This window comes from Grammomys surdaster, unplaced genomic scaffold (genome assembly GCF_004785775.1).
Source record: "Grammomys surdaster isolate TR1022 unplaced genomic scaffold, NIH_TR_1.0 190, whole genome shotgun sequence".
Classification (NCBI taxonomy): Eukaryota; Metazoa; Chordata; class Mammalia; order Rodentia; family Muridae; genus Grammomys; species Grammomys surdaster.
The window spans coordinates 1,183,491-1,203,008 of NW_021604635.1; the positions used below are offsets into that span (position 1 = coordinate 1,183,491).

General features: G+C 48.0%; 1 protein-coding gene across 3 annotated transcripts in view; it reads right to left on the minus strand.

Annotated features, from left to right (window-relative positions):
- Positions 1 to 19,518, minus strand: part of Scml4 (Scm polycomb group protein like 4) — a 91,918-nt gene that overhangs the window by 19,479 nt on the left and 52,921 nt on the right. For 2 of the 3 annotated variants that reach the window (XM_028769027.1, XM_028769026.1), the window contains 3 exons: positions 13,054 to 13,183; positions 9,513 to 9,713; positions 5,047 to 5,241 (listed from right to left, as the gene is read on the minus strand). In XM_028769027.1, coding sequence (XP_028624860.1) covers positions 5,047 to 5,241; positions 9,513 to 9,713; positions 13,054 to 13,165 — 508 coding nt within the window. In that variant the 5' untranslated portion in view covers positions 13,166 to 13,183. Of the gene's footprint in view, positions 1 to 634; positions 760 to 942; positions 968 to 5,046; positions 5,242 to 9,512; positions 9,714 to 13,053; positions 13,184 to 19,518 lie in introns of those variants that run through there. The other variant, XM_028769028.1, reaches the window with a different exon arrangement.

Genomic DNA, 19,518 nt, shown 5'->3' on the forward strand with positions numbered 1-19,518 from the left:
ACACAAACACTCACACTCACACACACACAAATACATTCAAACACAAATACACATGCATGCACAATAGTCTCTCCCATACTCTTGCACTCTCACACAAACACACAAACAGACCACTCAGACTCACCTAAACACACGTGCATGCACAACACTCTCATACTGTCTCATACAAATACACACATACACACTTATACACACTCAAACACACATGTTCACACACATACACTTACATACAACACACACATGCACATACTCTCACACTTGTCAATAAGCTAACTAATGAGCTTCGAGAAGAGTCTCAGAGAAAATAAGGTGACCTGGCTGGAGAAGCGCCCCAGCAGCCAAGAGCAGCTCTGATTCTCTGAGGAGCCACAGCCATGTTCTGCACAGTCATAGCAGGCCGTGCACAAACTCCTGTGAACACCAGGAAATCTGATGCCCTGTCTGGACTCCTTGGGGCCCTGCACACACACATATACATATAATTAAAAAGAAAATAAATCTTTTCTCTTAAAAAAAGGTGGAGAGGAGAGGCCCTCCCATGGAGGTGAGGGAGGACAGAAGACAGGGGTGGGGGGGTGGGGGGGAGTGCAGGGGGTGGTGGTGAGCTGCCCCTGAGTGGGAGAGCTGACCCTACCTCTTGTCTGCCATACGATGGATGTTGTGGTTGAGAGAAAGATGTCCTTTCCCACTTGACCCTTGCTGCCAGCAGCAGGCAGGAGAGCGTCTGCACCTCACCTGGACAGCACAGTAGAGCTGGCCCTGGAGGCAAAGTCTTGGATGAGCAGCCTTGGGGGCATGAGAGTGGGAGATCTGGCCCCTTGCCAACAAGACATTGGGTGAGCTTAGTGGGGCAGTGCAGCATACAAACACTGTTACACACACACATAGATGCACACAAACACACACACTCATACACACAAACACACAAACGCTGTCACATACCTGGTGGTGTGGGTGCAGAAGAACTGGCAGGCTGACCAACTCAGCTACCACTGAGGTTGGCCCACACCAACATCCACGCCATCTGTGAACTGCTGGAGCACATGAAGGGGCAGGTCCTGCAGATCCAAAGCTGCAGGATCTCCGTGACACAGGGCAACAACAGGCTATTTCAGAGGAGTCCCACTAAGGCCCCAATATTGAGTGTGTCAGAAGCCAGAGGCCTCGAACCAGACCAATGACTCATGGCAATGAACATTTGCAGAGAAGATGTGTGGACAAAAGCATGTACTGTGGGACACACTACAGCTTCCTTGGCAAGATTTTGTTTTGTTTTTATTTTGTGTTGTCTTTTGGGGCGGGGGAGGTTGTTGGGGTGGAGAGCAGATACAGAGGGACCAGGATGGGCGGGGTTGGAGTGCATGCTGCAGAGGTCACAGGGAATCAAAAGAAAGTTTAAAAACAGTGGTAAGGAACTGAGAAAGACTCCCTATGTCCAAATCTAACCTTCATACACATACACACATGTGCACCCCCATGCACACAGATATACCCCCTGGCTTAGTTAGAGTTTCTATTACTGCAATGAAAAATCATAAGCAAAAGGAATTTGGGAGGCAGACAGGTGGATCTCTGAGTTCAAGGCCAGCCTGGTCTACAGAGCAAGTTCCAGGATAGTCAGGGCTAATCCTGTCTTGAAAAACAACAAACAAAAAAGCAAGTTGGGAAAGAAAGAGTTAATTTGGCTTACACTCCACATTGAGGTCCATCATTGAAGAAAGCCAGATCAGGAACCTGGAGGCAGGAGCTGATGCAGAGGCCATGGAGGGTGCTGCTTACTGGCTTACTCCTCGTGGCTTGCTCGACCTGCTTTCTTAGAGATCCCAGGACCACCAGCTCAGGGACGGTCCCTCTCCTATCAATCACTATTAAGAAAATGTTATACAGGCTTGCCTGCAGCCGATCTTACGGACAGCTTTCACGTAAAAAGCTTACACCCTTTAGCATCACTTACTGTCCAGTGTTGGAGCTGGCAGGCTTCAGACGGCCTTTGGGAAGCTCCAGAGCCAGTAGGCACAGTTCACAATGGCCAAATCCTCATGTCCCTCTGCACCAAGTTGCAGAAAAAGAACATGTCGTTGTGGTCCTGTGAAAGACAAACTTCAGGTTCCCTGGATGCCCAAGAGCCAAATCTCAAAGACGTGGGCTTCGCCAGCAGCTTGTTCATGGCGGCTGAGGGACAACTACATCTCTAATCATGGATCCTGTAGGTAAGTGGCAGGCCCTGTGCTCTGGAGAGCTCTGCCAAGTTTTAGCCCAGCAGATGATTTCCAGTGTCTAATGTGTGGGCAAGATGGATGAGGCTGACTAGAAGCCAAATTATAGACAAGTTCCCAGTCTGTCCCCAACCGCTATAACATGGCCATGGGAATGGTTTGGTATCTGTCCCCTGGAGCTTGGGATATATACTCAGTTACTACCTGAGTCTCTTGGAAAATTTCAGATAGTAATTGAATAATTGAAGGGGCGGGCCCAGCCTATTGTGGGTGGTGCCACCCCTGGGCAGGTGGTTCTGGGTCCTATAAGAAAGCAGGCTGAACAAGCCATGGGTAGCAAGCCAGTGAACAGCACGCCTCCATGGCCTTGGCATCAGCTCCTGCCTCCTGCCCTGTGTGAGTTCCTGTCCTGACTTCCTTCACTGATAAACTATAATATGGAGGTGTAAGCAGGATAAACCCTTTCCTCGCCAAGGTGCCTTTTGAGCTTGGTGTTTCCCCCACAGCAATAGAAATGCTAAAACATAGGGCGCGCCTGTCGGGGATGGTCTTTGTTGTGGTCTAGGAGTCGCTCCACAAAAAAATGGATCTCAGTCAGGGATGGTTTATTTGAATACACACCCTAATGCTGATCAGATCAGGAGCACAAGGAGGAGTCGGGAGCCTGACTGTGGTGCCGGTCTGGTCCCAGGGCAGGCTTTTTATAGGAAAAACCAGATTCAAGAGTTTAAAAGGCAAGGAGGGGAGCAGGTGGCTTACTAGACAAAGTCTTGTCAGCTGACCTTTAAGCTGATTGGTCCTGAGTGAGGTGAGAGGGGTGGGGGATGGGTGGTGATCAGGGGAACTTCAGAGCATGGAGTTAACAGCATGAGTGTTATAACTATCTGTAGCATTCTTCAGTGTCAGCCACACAAAACCACTAAGAGCGCAGACGGCAGGAGGTTCTACCCGGTGGTCAGCTCAGACTCAGGACCTCAGGCCATAGCAGTTCATACTGACCTTTAACCCGAGGGGGTCCCAGGCAAAGCTTTGTGGAATTCCTTAAGATTAACAAACCTCTCAGGCAGGAATTGGACATTAGACTAGAACAAAGAAGTAATTTCAGGCAGGAATCTAAATCCTAGGCTAGAACAAAGAAGTAGGCTTCAGGCATGAAAATGACTTTGGGATAGGACAGGGAAGTAGGCTCAGATATTTTGGTCATCCTGATAAGCCCTTAGAAAAAGTGATTACGAGAGTGATCACAGGACTTTGTTTATCGCCTTGCTTGTTCTTTGACTCTTCGTGTTTATTGTCTTGCTTGTTCCTTGACTATTTGCATCTATTGTATTGCTAGTTCCTCAATCTAGAACTGACCTTAATACTTGCATGTAATTAAAATGGTATAAAAGCAAAAGGAGGAGGGGGATGGGATAGGGGATTTCAAGGGAGGGGAAATGGGGAAAGGGGATGGCCTCTGAAATGTAAATAAATAAAATATCCAATAAAATAAGATTAACAAACCTTAGGACATACAAAACAGAATATGATATGTGGTCAGCATGACCCTGCTCTGAATCAAGTTATTTTTCTGTGTCCGTGACTGGCAGGCATGTTATAGCAACAATATGAAATAACTGTGTGTGTGTGTGTGTGTGTGTGTGTGTGTGAGAGAGAGAGAGAGAGAGAGACAGAGAGAGAGACAGAGAGACAGAGAGACAGAGACAGGGAGAGACCCCAACAGTCTTATATGCATTGATGTGAGAAGCCCATCTCACCAGTAGACAGCAGCATTCTCTGGGAGGAAGTTAAGTTCATTGTCTGTATAGCATGAAGAGAGCAGAACCCTGACACCGTTTGCTGTTCTCTGCTCCCTGACTTCTTATGCAACCTGATCAGCTCCTACCCCGTTCACTTCCCCACCAGGGCGGACTCCACCCTGGAACTGTGAGCCACCCTGTTCTCCCTTCAGCTGTTCTCCTAGTTGATCATAGCAACAGGGAAAGAAACCAAGACCGACACCATGGCCCTGGCCCCACTGGTTTCCCCCCACCCCCGTCCTTTCCCTAGATCAACAATGCTACTTCCAAATAAAGAGAAAAAAATTAAGACGTTTCTGCTTTTTCTTGAGATTCTTGCTGACCTCTGCAAATCCACAACTCTAGTTTGCTCCGGGAGGAAGGAGCACCTGCCATTGGTATCTGCAGAGGCAGATACTGCTGAGGCATTGACCTTCCTGCCCTGCCCACTGGCCAGTTTTCAACCTGGGCTCTTCTGTGCCTGTGGTACCCAAGGTTCTCAACCTTTGGTCATGTTCCATCCTGTGATAAGAGGTAAACACAACTCTCAAAGGAAGGCATATTTGATGCATGGCCCAATCAGATTCATACAGTGTAAGATCTTGGTTATGTAGCTTTGTGCATTCTGACACAGGAGACTCCAGGCAGAAAGATACACTGCCCCTCAGCCTAGATCCTTTGGGATTGCTTAGTTCCGTGATTTCAGAGTCCTTCAACAACTCTGCAATGATGAACAATTACTCAGAGTTTCTTTACAGTAGGGGTAAGAAAATCACTCCCACCCAAGGGTAGAGAAGATGTGAAGTGGTCTTACAGTTTAAATTCTATACACTCATGCCACAAAGATAGGCCGTCAGTTCTCAGGAGCTGGAGAGACCACATTTCTCTGTAGCATAAGATCGACTACAAAGTTCCAGTCACTTGGGAGTCCTCCCAGCAGCCCAGAGAGGCAGGCCTGAGCCTCTCTAGGATGGTAGCACTGCCTAGCAGCTGTCTCACCTGCCCACCTTGAGAGAGGGCGTCTGCAGCAGGACAGAACACCTCTGCCTTACCTGACTCAGTCCTCCCATCTTCTCTCTCCTGGGTCTTCTCAGAGGCACCGATGCTCCCGGGAAAAGGCAGGTGGCTGAAGAGGTTATCACACAGGAGGCTGCGGCACAGTTTGGTCAGGAAGCGGAGGACATAGCCCACACTGTTCACCACAGGCAGACTCCTCAGGTGCTGCTTTCCATCAAAGGAAGCAGAGACTAGAAAACCAGAAACAGCAGCTGAGAGCCCAATGCTGGGAGGGAGCAAGGGCAGAACATTCTCTTCTATTTGTAAGCGGGCTGTACTGAATTACAACCTGTTTCCAATCTAAGGTACCACCCAGGACCCCAATTGTCATGCCCCCTTGTCTCCTTGGTCTGTGACAACCTGTCAATCTTTCCTCACTTTTTGTGACCACAGCAGCTCTGACTAGTTCTGCTCAGATATCAGGAGACCTGTTGCTTCTCCATTTGCTTTTGTCTGATATTCTTTCTCACGGCTGGAGACATAGGACTGCAGACAGAGAAGAAAGATTACAGACTTCACGGCGCAGCAGCCAGGAGCCATGGTGTACCCACAGGCTCTTCTGTGGTGTGAACCTTCCACGCTTGGTAGATTGACTCCATGTTCTGGTCCCTGGGCCCAGCCACTAAGTTTGCCATACCCAAGGGTGGAGGGAATGTTTGGCAGTACTTCCTGACTGGAACAGGGCCAAATTCCACAAATCACATATAATTCTTCCATAAGAAGAAGTCACCTTTCCCCCATCTTTGTACCATCTCACTGCATTTATTCTTTATTTATTTGGTCATTTATTTTGCTCAGTGTGATTCCTGGACACATGCTTTTTGTCCTGGGTTATGAAAGACTATGCTATTTATTTTGTTCCTCAGACTGCCCCAGCTTTCATTTTTTGAGCGCTCTGTTGGGGTTGACTCCTGTGTCACTTCAGCTCAACAATTTTTGATTATTCCATGGTCATCGCTGTTTCCCTGTTCAGTCTTAGAATGAGCCACTCTCTAACTGCTAGGCTTCCTTTCATTAATAAGTGATGCGGGGGAGACCCAATCAGAGTACGGGCTGAGCTTACCGCTACTGCATGAACCCTGCAAGTAGGCCGAGCATTACAGGTGCATGTGTGTGCTCTCCTTCAAAATTGCTTACCTGTTGGTATTCCTACCTAGGAATCCCATACTCAAGGGTGGAGGGAGTGTTTAGCATTACCGGGTCTCTCTTTATCCATGTCTGAAGGAGGAGACAGATACAGACACCTGAGTTCACCCTGAAGTCTCCAGTTCTACATCTCAGTTGTTACCGGAGGACCCCAGGGGACTTCATGGGAAGCCCTGAAGAGAAGAGTCTTTCAAAGGGTCTAGAGTGACACTTTTGAGAATTCTGGAATTTTGGTTTCTTAGTATAAGGGTGTGCTCACGTTTTAACCCCAGGTGTAGGTCTATGGGGCTGCTTCGCCCGTCTGCAGCAGCTGACTATGATTTGCCTCGTGCTCCATCAGAAGCGTGGTTTTTGCCAACCACAGATAGTTTTTGCAATTGTGTGACATTTGGAATTCAACTTTTCAGAGGGTACCTAAATTTGAGAGCCACGAGAGGTGGGGTTGGTAGTCGGTGGTCATTTAGGGATGTTGGTTGCAGTTTGTTAGTACCCATGGTCAAAGGTAAAACAAAAAGAAAGAACTTAGATTCAAGGATTTTCGTATTTGCTCTCTCCCCTCTCTCCTTATCTCTCTCCTCTCTAGTGTTAGCCCACAAAGTAGCAAAGACCAGAAACATGGGTCTTTAAAGCAACCTCTCTACAGCAATGCTGGGTTGCAGCTCTGGACAGAAAGTGGCATCACAATGAAAAAAGTTCAACCTGTCTCTCGCTCATAGCCCCCTCAGAACTGCACGCCAGCTCCAGTGTGAGGGACAGAAAGACACCTCAGAGAGGACATCCTGCTTTGACCTGGGCTTCCCCCACTCACAGCAACTGCAAGCAAGCAGCCTCCTGATTTGCATTATATCCCCCTAGCGCAGGCTGGCAGATGGCAGGGATAGCTAGTTTTTACTAAAACCAGACATCGGAAGAACCATTCTTCCGTAGAGCACTTTTCAGTTTGGTAAGGCCTTCGGCACACATTTTCTCACAGGCCTCCTGACCAGCCTGTGAGAATGGGAAGGAAGGCTGGGGAGAGACCTAGGCTGGGTTTTTCAGTTCAGTGGCTTCCATGTGGTGCTTGCCTTTTATTTAAAACTCTTCGTGGCTCTGATCCAGGGGCCAGCCACGGCCACGGCCACATCATGCTCTCCCAGAACTCTGCAAACCCTCTCTTAGCATGGGCACTGTCTTTAAAAGGCTTAGTGATACGGAAACTTGCTCCAAGGTAGGAGGGTCTTGGGGCCTCAGGCCTATCCATTAAGTCGTGCACATGTTCTATGAATATTCATGGGATTGCATACATGCTGGAAACCCCATCTCTTTTAAGAGGTTGCTGAACTACCGAGTTCATAAATTTCCCCTCCCGGGAGCTATGGCTAGGGCAGAGCATCCCGGGTGTGCTGGGAGGGATGCTGGGGCCCTATGATGTTGCTCCCTGCAACTCTTAACAGTATCGGGATCCAAGCACCCTCTTCTAGCCTTTAGGTTCCTCTAGGTGCTGTGTTGTGGGGTGTCTGGGGAACACTGCCCTGAAGATCAGCTTCTAAGTGCAGAGTGGGCACCTGGCTGTTTCTCCTGAGTTCCTGCTCCCGCTCCGGGCCACATGAATGCTGTCCTGTAACTTTGTTGAACCTCCATTTCTGACTATAACACGAGAAGCTCCCCAGCACTTCATGGCCTCAGGGTGGAGGCATTAGATCAAGGCTATGCCATTCTCCAAGACATCAGGAAAAATGGTTCACTCTGGCTTCCAGGAATCCCCTCAGCCAATCAGAACGCTGAAAGGCATCCATTCTGGTTTTCTCTCCAGTGCCAAACCCCTGAGGCCACAGAGAGGGAGGGGCAGGAAAGCCAAGCTCAGGACCAGTTCTTCCAGCTCAGGGTCAGGGACTACAGAGCCTTTAAGACAGGTGGCAACATGGAGAATGAACACAGAGACAAGGGGCCTTCCTCAGCACCACATCTGTCTTGAGCTCTGCTATGCAAGGAAAGGGGACAGGGTCTGAAAATGGCTCACGTGGAAGGCAGACGTGGAGCAGGGGAGCAACTCCTGGACTCGAGTTTTCTCACCTCACTTGTTCACAGGTTCTCCTATCACTGAAGCCCTTAGATATCCCCTGAGGCAGACACATGAACTTGGACCTAGCTGAGGTTCCTCCCCCACCTCCATTTGCTTCCCTTCCCCCTCCCCTCCTCTTTTTATCTCTTTCCTTTCGTTTCTGAGACAATGTAACACAGATGTCTTAGAACTCTCTGTGTAGCACATACTGGCCCCAAACTCAAGATACTCCTGCCTCTGCCTCGGTAGTTCTGGGACCCAGGCATGCTTTCCCATGGCTGCTCCCCCTTGCTAACTAACCCTATAGCCCAATGCCAGGAAATCTGCCTCTTTTCCTGGTGCTAAGGAAGGTCACGGCCACAATGCTGAGCCAGAGAAAACACGAGCCTACATCTTCAATAACGCAAAGCCTGCTGATCCCGGCAGTGACAAGAGTTATACAGTGTGGGGCAGAGAGGCAAAAGATTTGAAGAGTCAGGACTCTGCCCTCTGAGCCTCATGCTCAACAGGCAGATCTGTTCCTCTGGAAGCTGGCAGATCAGGGCTGAAACTGGAGGAGAGCTGAGACCCTGTTTAAGGAGGTGTGCCCCCCATAGGTTGAAATTGTGAGATTTCTTTTGCTTTTTCACTCAGTGGTACTGAGAGCTGTGACAAAGGAATAAAGGAGGTCTGATCAAGGTCAGGAGAAGAGAGGACTCAGATAAGGCAGCATTTGAGGAGAAATACTAAAGGGTGCCGTGGACCACTAGGGTAAGGTATTCCAGAAGATGTGAACAGCAAGTGCAAAGGTCCTGGGGTATGAGAATAGTTGAAGGACGCTGCAGGAAGACTAGCAGAGAAGTCATCTAACCTGAGCTAAACACAGAATGAGAGAGAAGCAACCCCGAGTTTGGAGAGGGAGCTGGAAACACCTCACATAGGCCTACAGGCCCTGTACACGATATGGGCTCTCACTTAGACGTAGGAACCAGTGGAGGATTTAGGGAAAAGAACAAGTATGATTTTATTTCAAAATCCACTGTGTTGTGGATATGTCTGAAGAGGAACAGTGTTGAAAATCAGGAGAGGACAAAGGAGTCAAGGGTGAAGACCCAGGAGGTCAATCCTGCTGTCTAAGGTAGCTGTCACTCAAGTCATCCCAAAAGATACACTCTGCTCATAATTCACAGAGGACCTGGAGCCCAGCAGGTAAAAGCCCTGGACACAGCCACTGTCCCCAATAGGGAATACCTGCAGAGAGACCCCTACCATCCCTCCCACAATCCCAGACCTTACCTGACACCAGCTCACCACGGTATCCCTGCTTGACAAGGGAGAAGACCAGCCTCGGCTGATGCGCACAGTCGATGCATGCTTGCACCGCCTGCTGCAGGACAGCCGCAGGCCGCTCGGGTCCCAGGCGCTCCGGAAGCTGCTGCAGCTTCCTCCTCTCCAGGTATGGCCCTGCATCGGCCTGTTTGTTAATGTAGAGGCACACTGTGGGCACAGAGAATACCAGAGATGAGGTGTCTAGCATTCCAAATACACCATCTCTGCAGGCTGCGTAGGCTGGCGGCTCTTCAGGCCTGTACTTGGTCTGGCTTTGGGAAAGCTGCCAAGGGCAGACGCGGGACTGATCCTCCCAGTGTAAGAAGGCTTGCTCTAGAGGTGACCTCCTGGCAGTGGGCAGAGGGATAGCTGGTCTCCTCTGTGTAAACTGAACAGAAGATGATTACTATGGGCCATATAGACAGTGTACATGAAGGTGTACACTGGGTATACCTTTCATCTGGGCGGATACGGGACAAAATCTCTCCTTCTCCTCCAAGAAAAGCTGGTCTCTGTGAACTTGCATCAATAAGAAGCCTGTTGTGACACTGATCTCTCTAGAAGCAGTATGAGGTTCCAATGGGACTGCTATTTATAACTCCAGAAAATAATGCTCAAAGACCATCAGTAATTCCACACTTGAAAGATTTATTTATTTTTACTGTATGTGTATGTGTGTGTTTGCCTATATGTATGTCTATGTTCCATGTGCATGCAGTGTCCTGGGATCTGGTGTCAGATCCTCTGGAACTGGAATTACAGACAGCTGTAAGCTACCATGTGGGTGTGGGGAACCCAGCTCCTCTGCAAAACAGCAAGCTCTTAACTACTGAGCCACCTCTCAAGCCCCAAATTCCTCACTATTAATAAAGTAATATATCTCATTATGAAATTTTGAACATAAATTGTGTTCATTTACATTTTAACTGTCAATGTATATTTTATAGGTGTCATATTTATATAACATAAATCTATAGAAAAGTGTCAGAATGTCTCTAAACTGATTTTCCATGTTTAATAAATTTTCAGGAGACCACATGAGGGAGCTGAATGAATTTTACAATTAAAAGAGGAAATAAAAACCTCACACATCAATTTTTTACATTGGTGTGTGTGCGTGTGTGTGTGCATATGCATGTGTGTGTGTACAAACTCGTGCACATGTATGTGTTTGTATCAGGCATGCTATGCTGCACACATGTGGGCATCAGAGGACAGCTTGGGGGAAACTCGTGCACATGTATGTGTTTGTATCAGGCATGCTATGCTGCACACATGTGGGCATCAGAGGACAGTTTGGGGGAATATGTTCTCTCCTTCCACCCTGTGGGTCCCAGGTATCGATCACCAAGCTAGCCTGTCAGCAAGCACCTTTCCCCACTAAGCCATCTCAGGGATCACCATAAGTTCTTTTTAGAGAAAATATTTCTACTGAGAAGAATGCCCAATGGGTTAATTGTTATTAAGTGAATAATAATTATATTTATATGAATATAATAATAATATTAATAGAACAGTTGGCTGAGGGCCTCTTCTACAAGATGTCAGTAGATACAAGTTCAACTTACTTCTGCTCTAAGATCACAGCTATGGCCCACTCACAACTATTCCACCTGCAATTTGACAGTCATTGCCCAACAGGTCAGCCTGACTCCAGACTGTTCTGACATAATGTGTCCTGTCCTCTCCTGTCAGGTCAGCTGCGTGAAGATTTAAAGGTAACAATAATGTTACCGTGGTCTACTTAGAAAAGCCTGATTTCTTCTCTGCTCCCAATGCCAGCTCCTTAGCAAATGTAGATTTTCCTAGCTTGCCTCCTGAGAAAAACTATCTGCAAAGTAAGGTGGGAAATTTTCTCCCCTCCCAGTGGCTTAGTGAGGCTCCGCCTCATGAGTCTTGTTGATAGCGTAAAATAGATTTGAGAAGTAGAAGTTTCACATCAGTGAAGTAAAATGGAATATTAGTAATGGGGTCACATTATCTTCCATAAACCAGTGCCCGCTCTTAAGTGTTTGTCCTTCCACGATATGAGCATTTCTCCTCAGAGGTCACTGTTTCAGGGGGCACTAAGGACTTTAGGGGTGACTAGCAGGGCTTTGGGATGGTTCGACAGTAGGCAGGCACCTCCCATGCGCTCAAGCAAGCCTGAGCTGGGCGTTATTATGGCTTCCTTCGTGAAGTAACAGGCTGAAGTGCTTGGAGAATGGCCCAGGGCTGCCCTCAGGGCTGCACCATGGAACCTGGAGACAACTCCCGCTGAACCTGGAGTTCATTCATTCTCCAAGGCTGCCCCGCTCTTCTCCTCACTTTCACGAGGGTATGTCTGAGCTGAGCATGAAACAGCAATGGGGTGACTAGACAGGATGCTCATTCCAAACAGAGGAAGGGAATAGGTTAAGATGCTGTGAACAGCACCTAGTGGATGGAATCACGGGTGGGGGGTTGGGGCCCAGGGCTGAAACCCACGAGTGCTTTCCTCAGCCATGTTAAGGGGGTTAGTCTTTATACTACAGTGGGAGGGGCTAAACCCTAAAGGGATGTAGTGGGTGGGAGCAAGGACTGAAGTTGTGATGATGGGCAGTGCGCATGCGTGTGTGCGTGCATGCGTGCATGTGTGTGTGTGTGTGTGTGCACCTGTGCGTGTGCGTGTGCGTGTGCGTGTGCGTGTGTGTGTGTGTGTGTCTTTATAGCCATCTAACTCCTGTTACAAGATGGAGTTGCTGGTTGGCTGATACATCATCATGAGAGAGGGGGTGGGGGAGAGACTGGAAAGTGTTACACTGGGTTAGGGCGTATGGTAGCCACTGGAATTACAGTGCAGAAAGAACATGTTCTTGTGCACACTCAAATGAGCACACTCAGATCGAGCCTCTGCTCTCACTTGTACACTCCAGAGCACCCAGCTGAACCCACCACTCACAACAGTCACAGAAAACAAAGGGTTTTTTGTTTTGTTTTTGTTTTGTTTTTAATGTAGGAGCGCTCTGTCTGCATGCACACCTGCATGCCAGACGAGGGCATCGGGTCCCTTTAGAGATGGTCATGAGACACATGAGGGTGCTGGGAATTGAACTCAGGACCTCTGGAGGAGCAGCCAGTGCTTTTATTTGCTGAACCATCTCTCCAGCCCCAAAACAAAGTTTTTAATAACCAAACTGCAAGACAAGGAAGTGTGCTTTCAGAGAATGGGGGCTGGCTTAGCAGCTACCCTGTCAAATCTTGCTTTGAGCTATCTCAGGGAAATTTTTCTTTTTCTTTTATCTTTTTTTTTCATTCTTTTTTTTTCTTTTCAGAGAGTTTCTCTCTGTAGCTCTGGCCGTCCTAGAACTCATTCTGTAGATCTGGCTAGCCCCAAACTCAGAGATCAGCCTGCCTTTGTCTCCTGGGATTAAAAGCATGTGCCATCGCACCCAGTGAAATAACATCTCAGAGAAACTCTTAGATTCATAAAGTAACTATTAGGTGAAAGGACACCCTGTTACTCTAGGAGTCCATTCTGTACACATACCTGTGAGAGCCTGTGGGACCACCAAGCTGGGGACAGTGGCTGCGTCCTGAGGGATGGAGCTGAGGTCAGGTTCTGGGGTACTCCGTGGAGGTGACAGGGCCAAGGGAGTCATGGGCACTGGAGACCTGATCTGCAGGAGAGTCCATACAATCAGTGTCTAGAGATGCTCCATACCACCCGAGCATCCCAGATGCCTGCTAACGCTCTACACGCTCACACTCCTCCACCATCCAACTCCTTGCAACTGGGAAAAGAGCTTCAGACTCAGCGTCGTGTTCTAATTCATATTTGGATTATCCTCAGAGGATAGCTCTGTACCCTTATGTTGGCACTACCCAGGAAATGACAGCACCAGGCAGTGGGTGTAAGAACACAGAGAGGCATGAATAGTTAAAACACGGAGCTCCTGAGACTAGAATGCAGACTGCAGGGCAGTGCCCTGTCTGCATTCTGTGCTGGGTAGAACCCCAGCTGTAAGCTCTCCCTGTATCCACCAGGAGATGAAGCATGGTGCTTTTCCCATTCTCTGGCGTGAGCGCTCTCTGGGTTGCTGGCTAGCTGTCCAGCGGTGACTTCCTGCAGCAGATGATCAGACAGTGTAGATGGGGATCAGAAGGAGCAGCCACCACTGGGAAGGTCTCCCCGAAACTTCACGTGAGAAGACAGCATTCACACTAATGGAACTGGTGAAGACAAGCCAGGGACATCGGGCCAACAAGTCACTCAGAGTGACCTGGCCCTCGGTTGGGTCAGAGTGATGGACATCAGTGGAGGGTAAGTGGGGGCAGATGCCAGATATAATTTGAAAGTGGAATAGGTCATTAGCTTCTCCTTCTCACCAGTGACTTATGTACCCAGAAGAATTAAGTCAATTTATAAGAGTGGGGCCCTAGGCAACAGGCGTTTCAAAAGATTTTCAGTTTGTAGACACAGTTCAAGAGCCATTGCTCAATCCCCAAGCTTTTCAAGATTTACAAATAATCTCTTGTGGGTCTCATAAAAATGCCAATTTTGATTCTGAGTGTGGGGTAGCATCCTGTATTCTAATGATCCCCAGGTAGAACATCTCTGTAGATCCATGAGCATACTTTGGCTGGCCAAGTATTATGTTCCATTGTTAACTTATACACACACACACACACACACACACACACTCATCCTAACTTTCTCCTAGATTTTTAGAACAAACTACTAACAGTGAAGGAGAAAGAGTATCCCAGTGCCATAGAGAAATTGAGTTAGTTACTATTCTGTGAGAAGACAACATGACCAAGGCAACTCCTATAAAAGGAAGCATTTCATTGAGGGCTCGATTGCAGTTTTAGAGGGTTAGTCCATTATCATCACGGCAGGAAGCAGGCTGGCACGGTGCTGGAGCAGTAGCTAAGAGCTTTACAGCCTGATCAGCAGGCAGCAGACAAAGAGAGAGACTGGGCCTAGCCTGGGTTTGTGAAACCTTAAAGTCCATTCTCAGTGACACACCTCCTCCAATAAGCCACACCCACTCTAACGAAGCCACACCTCCCAATCCTTCCCAAACAGTTCCACTCCCTGGTGACTAAGCACTTTAACATAAAGCCTATGGGGACCATTCTCATTTAAGTCATTATAAGCTTCATGTTCTATCTACCCACTTAGTCATTCTACAGATATGTATTATCCTGTTCCAAGCCAGACCTTCTCCAGCTGTTTTGTGATACAACCAGAAACAAACAAAAAATTACCCTCACGAAGGTGGTACTGTAATGGGCCAGGAGAGGCAATGAGCATAAAATATGTGCTATAGAATGTTAGGAACTGAGACAAGCTGGTACTGACAATGAGGAGCAGAGGAGCTTGGGAAATAGCTAAGGAGATGTCCTTTGTGAACCTTGAAAACAGAATGGTGTGGGTCACATTTCATAAAGATTGCGCGGAACAAGTAATGCAGTTGTCTAGGAAAAGAATATTCCTGGCAGTGAGGTCATCAAGCGCCAAGGCCCTGACTCAGGAGACAGGGGTCCAGAGAGATGCTGGAAAGGTGAAGAAGGGATATTGGGCTTAGCTTTGGAGAACATACAGGCCTCTGACTATTACCCTGAGCATCTTTAAACAAGCAAGTAATACTTAATCTTTCAGGTCCCTCATGCTGAAAAGGGGCTTAAAGGCAGGAGGTGGAGGAAAGCTAACCTACAGCAAGAAAGCGAGAGATGGGGGAGGGGCATGTGGAGGGCGCAGGGGGTAGGGGCAGGGCAGGAGCACTGACGGATGTTTCTGGACACATCTAGAAGGTGGACATGTATCTGGACAGAAAGAAGTCCCAACTGGCTTCGAGGGTCAGTTTAGGAAGGCTGGAGTTATAGGTGTGTTCCACACCCCCAGATGTATTGAAAAATTTAACTTTCCTATTGGAATAAACTTAGGATTTGACAGGGTGACTCAGAAAATAAAGCCAGCTATTTATCGGGGTTTTGTCTTGGAGAGGACGGAGAACTATCCGCAGCAATGGGGAATCGTAACATGAAAGATTTACCCTACAATCTGGTGCCATCTCACACACTTGGAGCATATACTGTCAAAAGAAAGAAACAAAAGATAAAATGTTGGCAAGCTTGTGGGGAGACTGGAAAGCTTGTATACCGGGAAGGTAAGATGGCATAGTCACCATGGAAACCAGGAAGATAGTTCCTTGAAAAATCCAAAGTAGAACCACACCATACAGCCCACTCAAAGTACATCACCTACTCGAGGGAAGGAACTGAAGGTGCTGTGAAAGGAACTTCCGGGCCCCCAGCTTTACAGGATCACTGTTTACAGTAGTCAGAAGTCGAATGCACAGAGAGGAGGGAACAGGATCGCAGTGGCCGGGCTGGAGGGAGGGAAGCGCTGTCTAGAGGCCAGAGCTCCACTTTTGACAGCTCTAGAGTTCAGTTGCATAACATGACGCTAACTTACGCTTAGAGACACTCGCAACTTAACTTCATGTTATACAAAGGTTTTCACCATGATTTAAAGCCTCCTGTTGTTGTTTTTTTTCAAGACAAGGTTTCTCAGTATCACCCTGGCTGTCCTGGAACCTGTTCTGTAGACCAGGCTGGTCTCCAACTCAGAGATCTCCTACCTCTGCCTCTGCCTCTGCCTCCCAAATACTAGGATTAAATAAAGGCATTCTTTATTTTTTTTGTTTTTTGTTTGTTTGTTTGTTTGTTTGTTTTTTCGAGACAGGGTTTCTCTGTGTAGCCCTGGCTGTCCTGGAACTCACTCTGTAGACCAGGCTGGCCTCGAACTCAGAAATCCACCCTGCCTCTGCCTCCCAAGTGCTGGGATTAAAGGCGTGCACCACCACCGCCCGGCTAAATAAAGGCTTTCAACAACAACACCCAGCAATTTTAAATATTCTTAAAACAGTTTAAATGACTTTTGTTCTTTTCTGTTTCAGGATGGGAGAAATAAGTTTTAATGCTGTCGAGGCTCCAGGAGAGGAGAAGCATCAGCAGATGATACCCGGCATCGCCTAATGGCTCTGCGCAGGCGCAGGAGCGTGGGCGCTTACACGCGGTCTTTCCTAGACTGAGACTTCTAATTCCTCACTGGACCACGGAGGATGGAGGGGATGGTTTGTTCACGAGCCGGAGTGGGCTGACAGGGGATGGAGCATGGCCAGCGTGTGGCACTAAGGTGACAGAGGAAGGTATGGATACAAATTTGAAAGGGGATCAGCAAGCACGGAGGGGGCGTGCACAGCGGTGGTGTGTGGGAGCCGAGCCGGGGCCTCGTACCCTGCAGGAGCACAAAGCTTCGGTCAACAGGTGAGATGGTATCACATTCTGAGTGTAGCATTTGAGAAGACAATTAAAGGACCCGGAATGTAGCAGTACCCTACTGAACGACGGAAAAGTAATCTCAGAGCCACCTTGGCGGCAGAAACGAGAGCCCTGGAACCTGCTGTGACTCTGGTTTCTTCGACTGTCTTCTCATGAGGCAGCGGCTTGTGATGGGGAGGCAGAGGGAGAGGGACCAAAGGCTTCAGGCAGTAAGCTCTGGGAGAAACCCAGTTATCCCCCAACCCCTACATCCAATTCTACCCATCGGGAAAACAGAATTGGCAAATTGTGATCGATTTGCCTTGTAAGTAAATCAACACGAAGGTCCCTGTGTTCCTTCCCTAGAATGACTGATGGTGATGATGATAATGATGATTACTAAAATCTCAGACTCATCAACCACATAAGCCCTAAATCTCATGCTTGCTGTTATATATTTATTGATGTTAGATTTGTCCATTGAACCCATTTCAAAAGAAATCACAGTATTATAATTTGCTGCCATTTCCACCCACCATTTCTGCCTAAGTGAAGCAATCGCAGAGATCAGATGAGTCAGTTAGTTGCAAGAAAAAGCTTCCTATGCCAGGCAGTGGTTGGTGCATGCCGTTGAGCCCAGCACTCAGAGCCAGAGGCAGGCAGATCTGTGAGTACGAGGCCAGCCTGGTGTGTGGAGCGAGTCCAAGACAGCCAGGGAGGGCTACACAGAGAAACGCTGCCTCAGATAAGCCAAAACCAAGGAAAGAAAGAAAGAAAGAAAGAAAGAAAGAAAGAAAGAAAGAAAGAAAGAAAGAAAGTGGGAGGGAGGGAGGGAGGGAGGGAGGGAGGGAGGGAGGAAGGAAGGAAGGAAGGAAGGAAGGAAGGAAGGAAGGAAGGAAGGAGAAAGGAAGGAAGGAAGGAGAAAGGAAGGAAGAAAGAAAGGAAGGAAGAAAGAAAGAAAAGCTTTCTTATTTACCCTGTTTGGTGGCCCCCATAGACTCATAGATTTGGACACTTGGCCACCAGGGAATGGTGCTATTTGAAAGTATTAGAAGGTGTGGCCCTATTGGAATAGGCATGTCACTGTGGGCATGGGCTTAAGACCCTTAACCTAGCTGCCTGGAAGCCAGTATTCTGCTAGCAGCCTTCAGATGAAGTTGTAGAACTCTCAGCACCTCCTGCACCATGCCTGCCTGGATGCTGCCATGCTCCCACCTTGATGATACTGGACTGAACCTCTGAACTGGTAAGCCAGCCCCAATTAAATGTTGTCCTTACAAGAGCTGCCTTGGTCATTGTATCTATTCGAAGCAGTAAAACCCTAACTAAGACAGGCTTTGTTGGAGGAAGTGTGTCATTGGGGGTGGGCTTTGAGGTTTTAAAAGGCCAATTCCAAGACCAGAGTCTCTCTCCTCCTGCAGCCTGTGGGTTCGAATATAGAACTCCCAGCTCCTTCTCCAGCATCATGTCTGCCTGTGTGCTGCCACGCTTCCCACCATGATGATAACAGACTGACCCTCTGAAACTGTAAGCAATTAAGTGCTTTCCTTTATAAGAGTTACTGTGGTCGTGGTGTCTCTTAACAACAATAGCTCAAGACACCAGCCTCTACAGCTGCTGCGACTTTTAAACAAACTGGTAGCACTGTGGTCTGGGTATGTTCCCAGGGACTTATGTGCTACAGTCCCGGTCCTCAATATGTAAAGAGATACAAGAACCCTCAAGAGGTTGTTAAGCCTTTAGGAACATCACCTTGAGGAGGAACTGAATTTGGCTCATGAAGTAAGTTAATTTCCATGAGGACAGGCTGTTTTAAAAGGTAGAGTGGCTGGCCAGTTATGGAAACGTGTGTTTCTAACCCAACACCAGGTAGGGCTACATAGAGAGAGACCCTGTTTCAAAGCAACAAACAAAACCAAAGGCAGCATGGCTGCCCCAACCCCAGTTTCTGTTTCACCAGGTGACTCGAGGCTCCTTATCACCTCTGCACAGACTACTGGGATATCTTCTGCCAGGAGGCCTCACAGGAAGCCAGACCACCCAAGTTCTTGTGCTTCCAGGACTCGGCTCTTCTCTCTCTCTCTCTCTCTCTCTCTCTCCCCCCACCCCATCTGTCTCTGTATGTGTCTGTGTGTGTATGTGATGCACATATACACATTAGGAATGGAAAGCCGGGCATCATGCCCACTATGCCAACATTCTGCTACTGAGCTCTATCCCGGACCAAAAGCTCGTTCCTTTATGAATTATGCAGCTGCCACTTTTATTACAGCAATCAAAACTAGACTCATACAGGGAGTCTATGCCCTTTTAAATTTGGAGTTTTTTTTTTTTTTTAGAAGAATGAAATACAATCAGAATTTCCTTAGTGTCTAGAAATGTAAGTTTCACTGTCTAATATAAAGAACTAAAAATAGCCTGCTGGAGAAAGCTCAGTCAGCAAAGTGCGTGCTCTGCAGGAATGAGGACTGAGTTTAACAGCCAGACGGTGTGCACATCTGACATTTAGGAGAGAGTCACCGTGAGTTTAGAAAAGTCTAGAAACAGTGGGACACAGATATGCAGTACACTGTTTGTGATAGGATATAGCATCCAACACTGTCCGTGGTATGGTGGATGTGGGCATCCAACACTGTCCGTGGTATGGTGGATGTGGCATCCAACACTGTCCGTGGTATGGTGG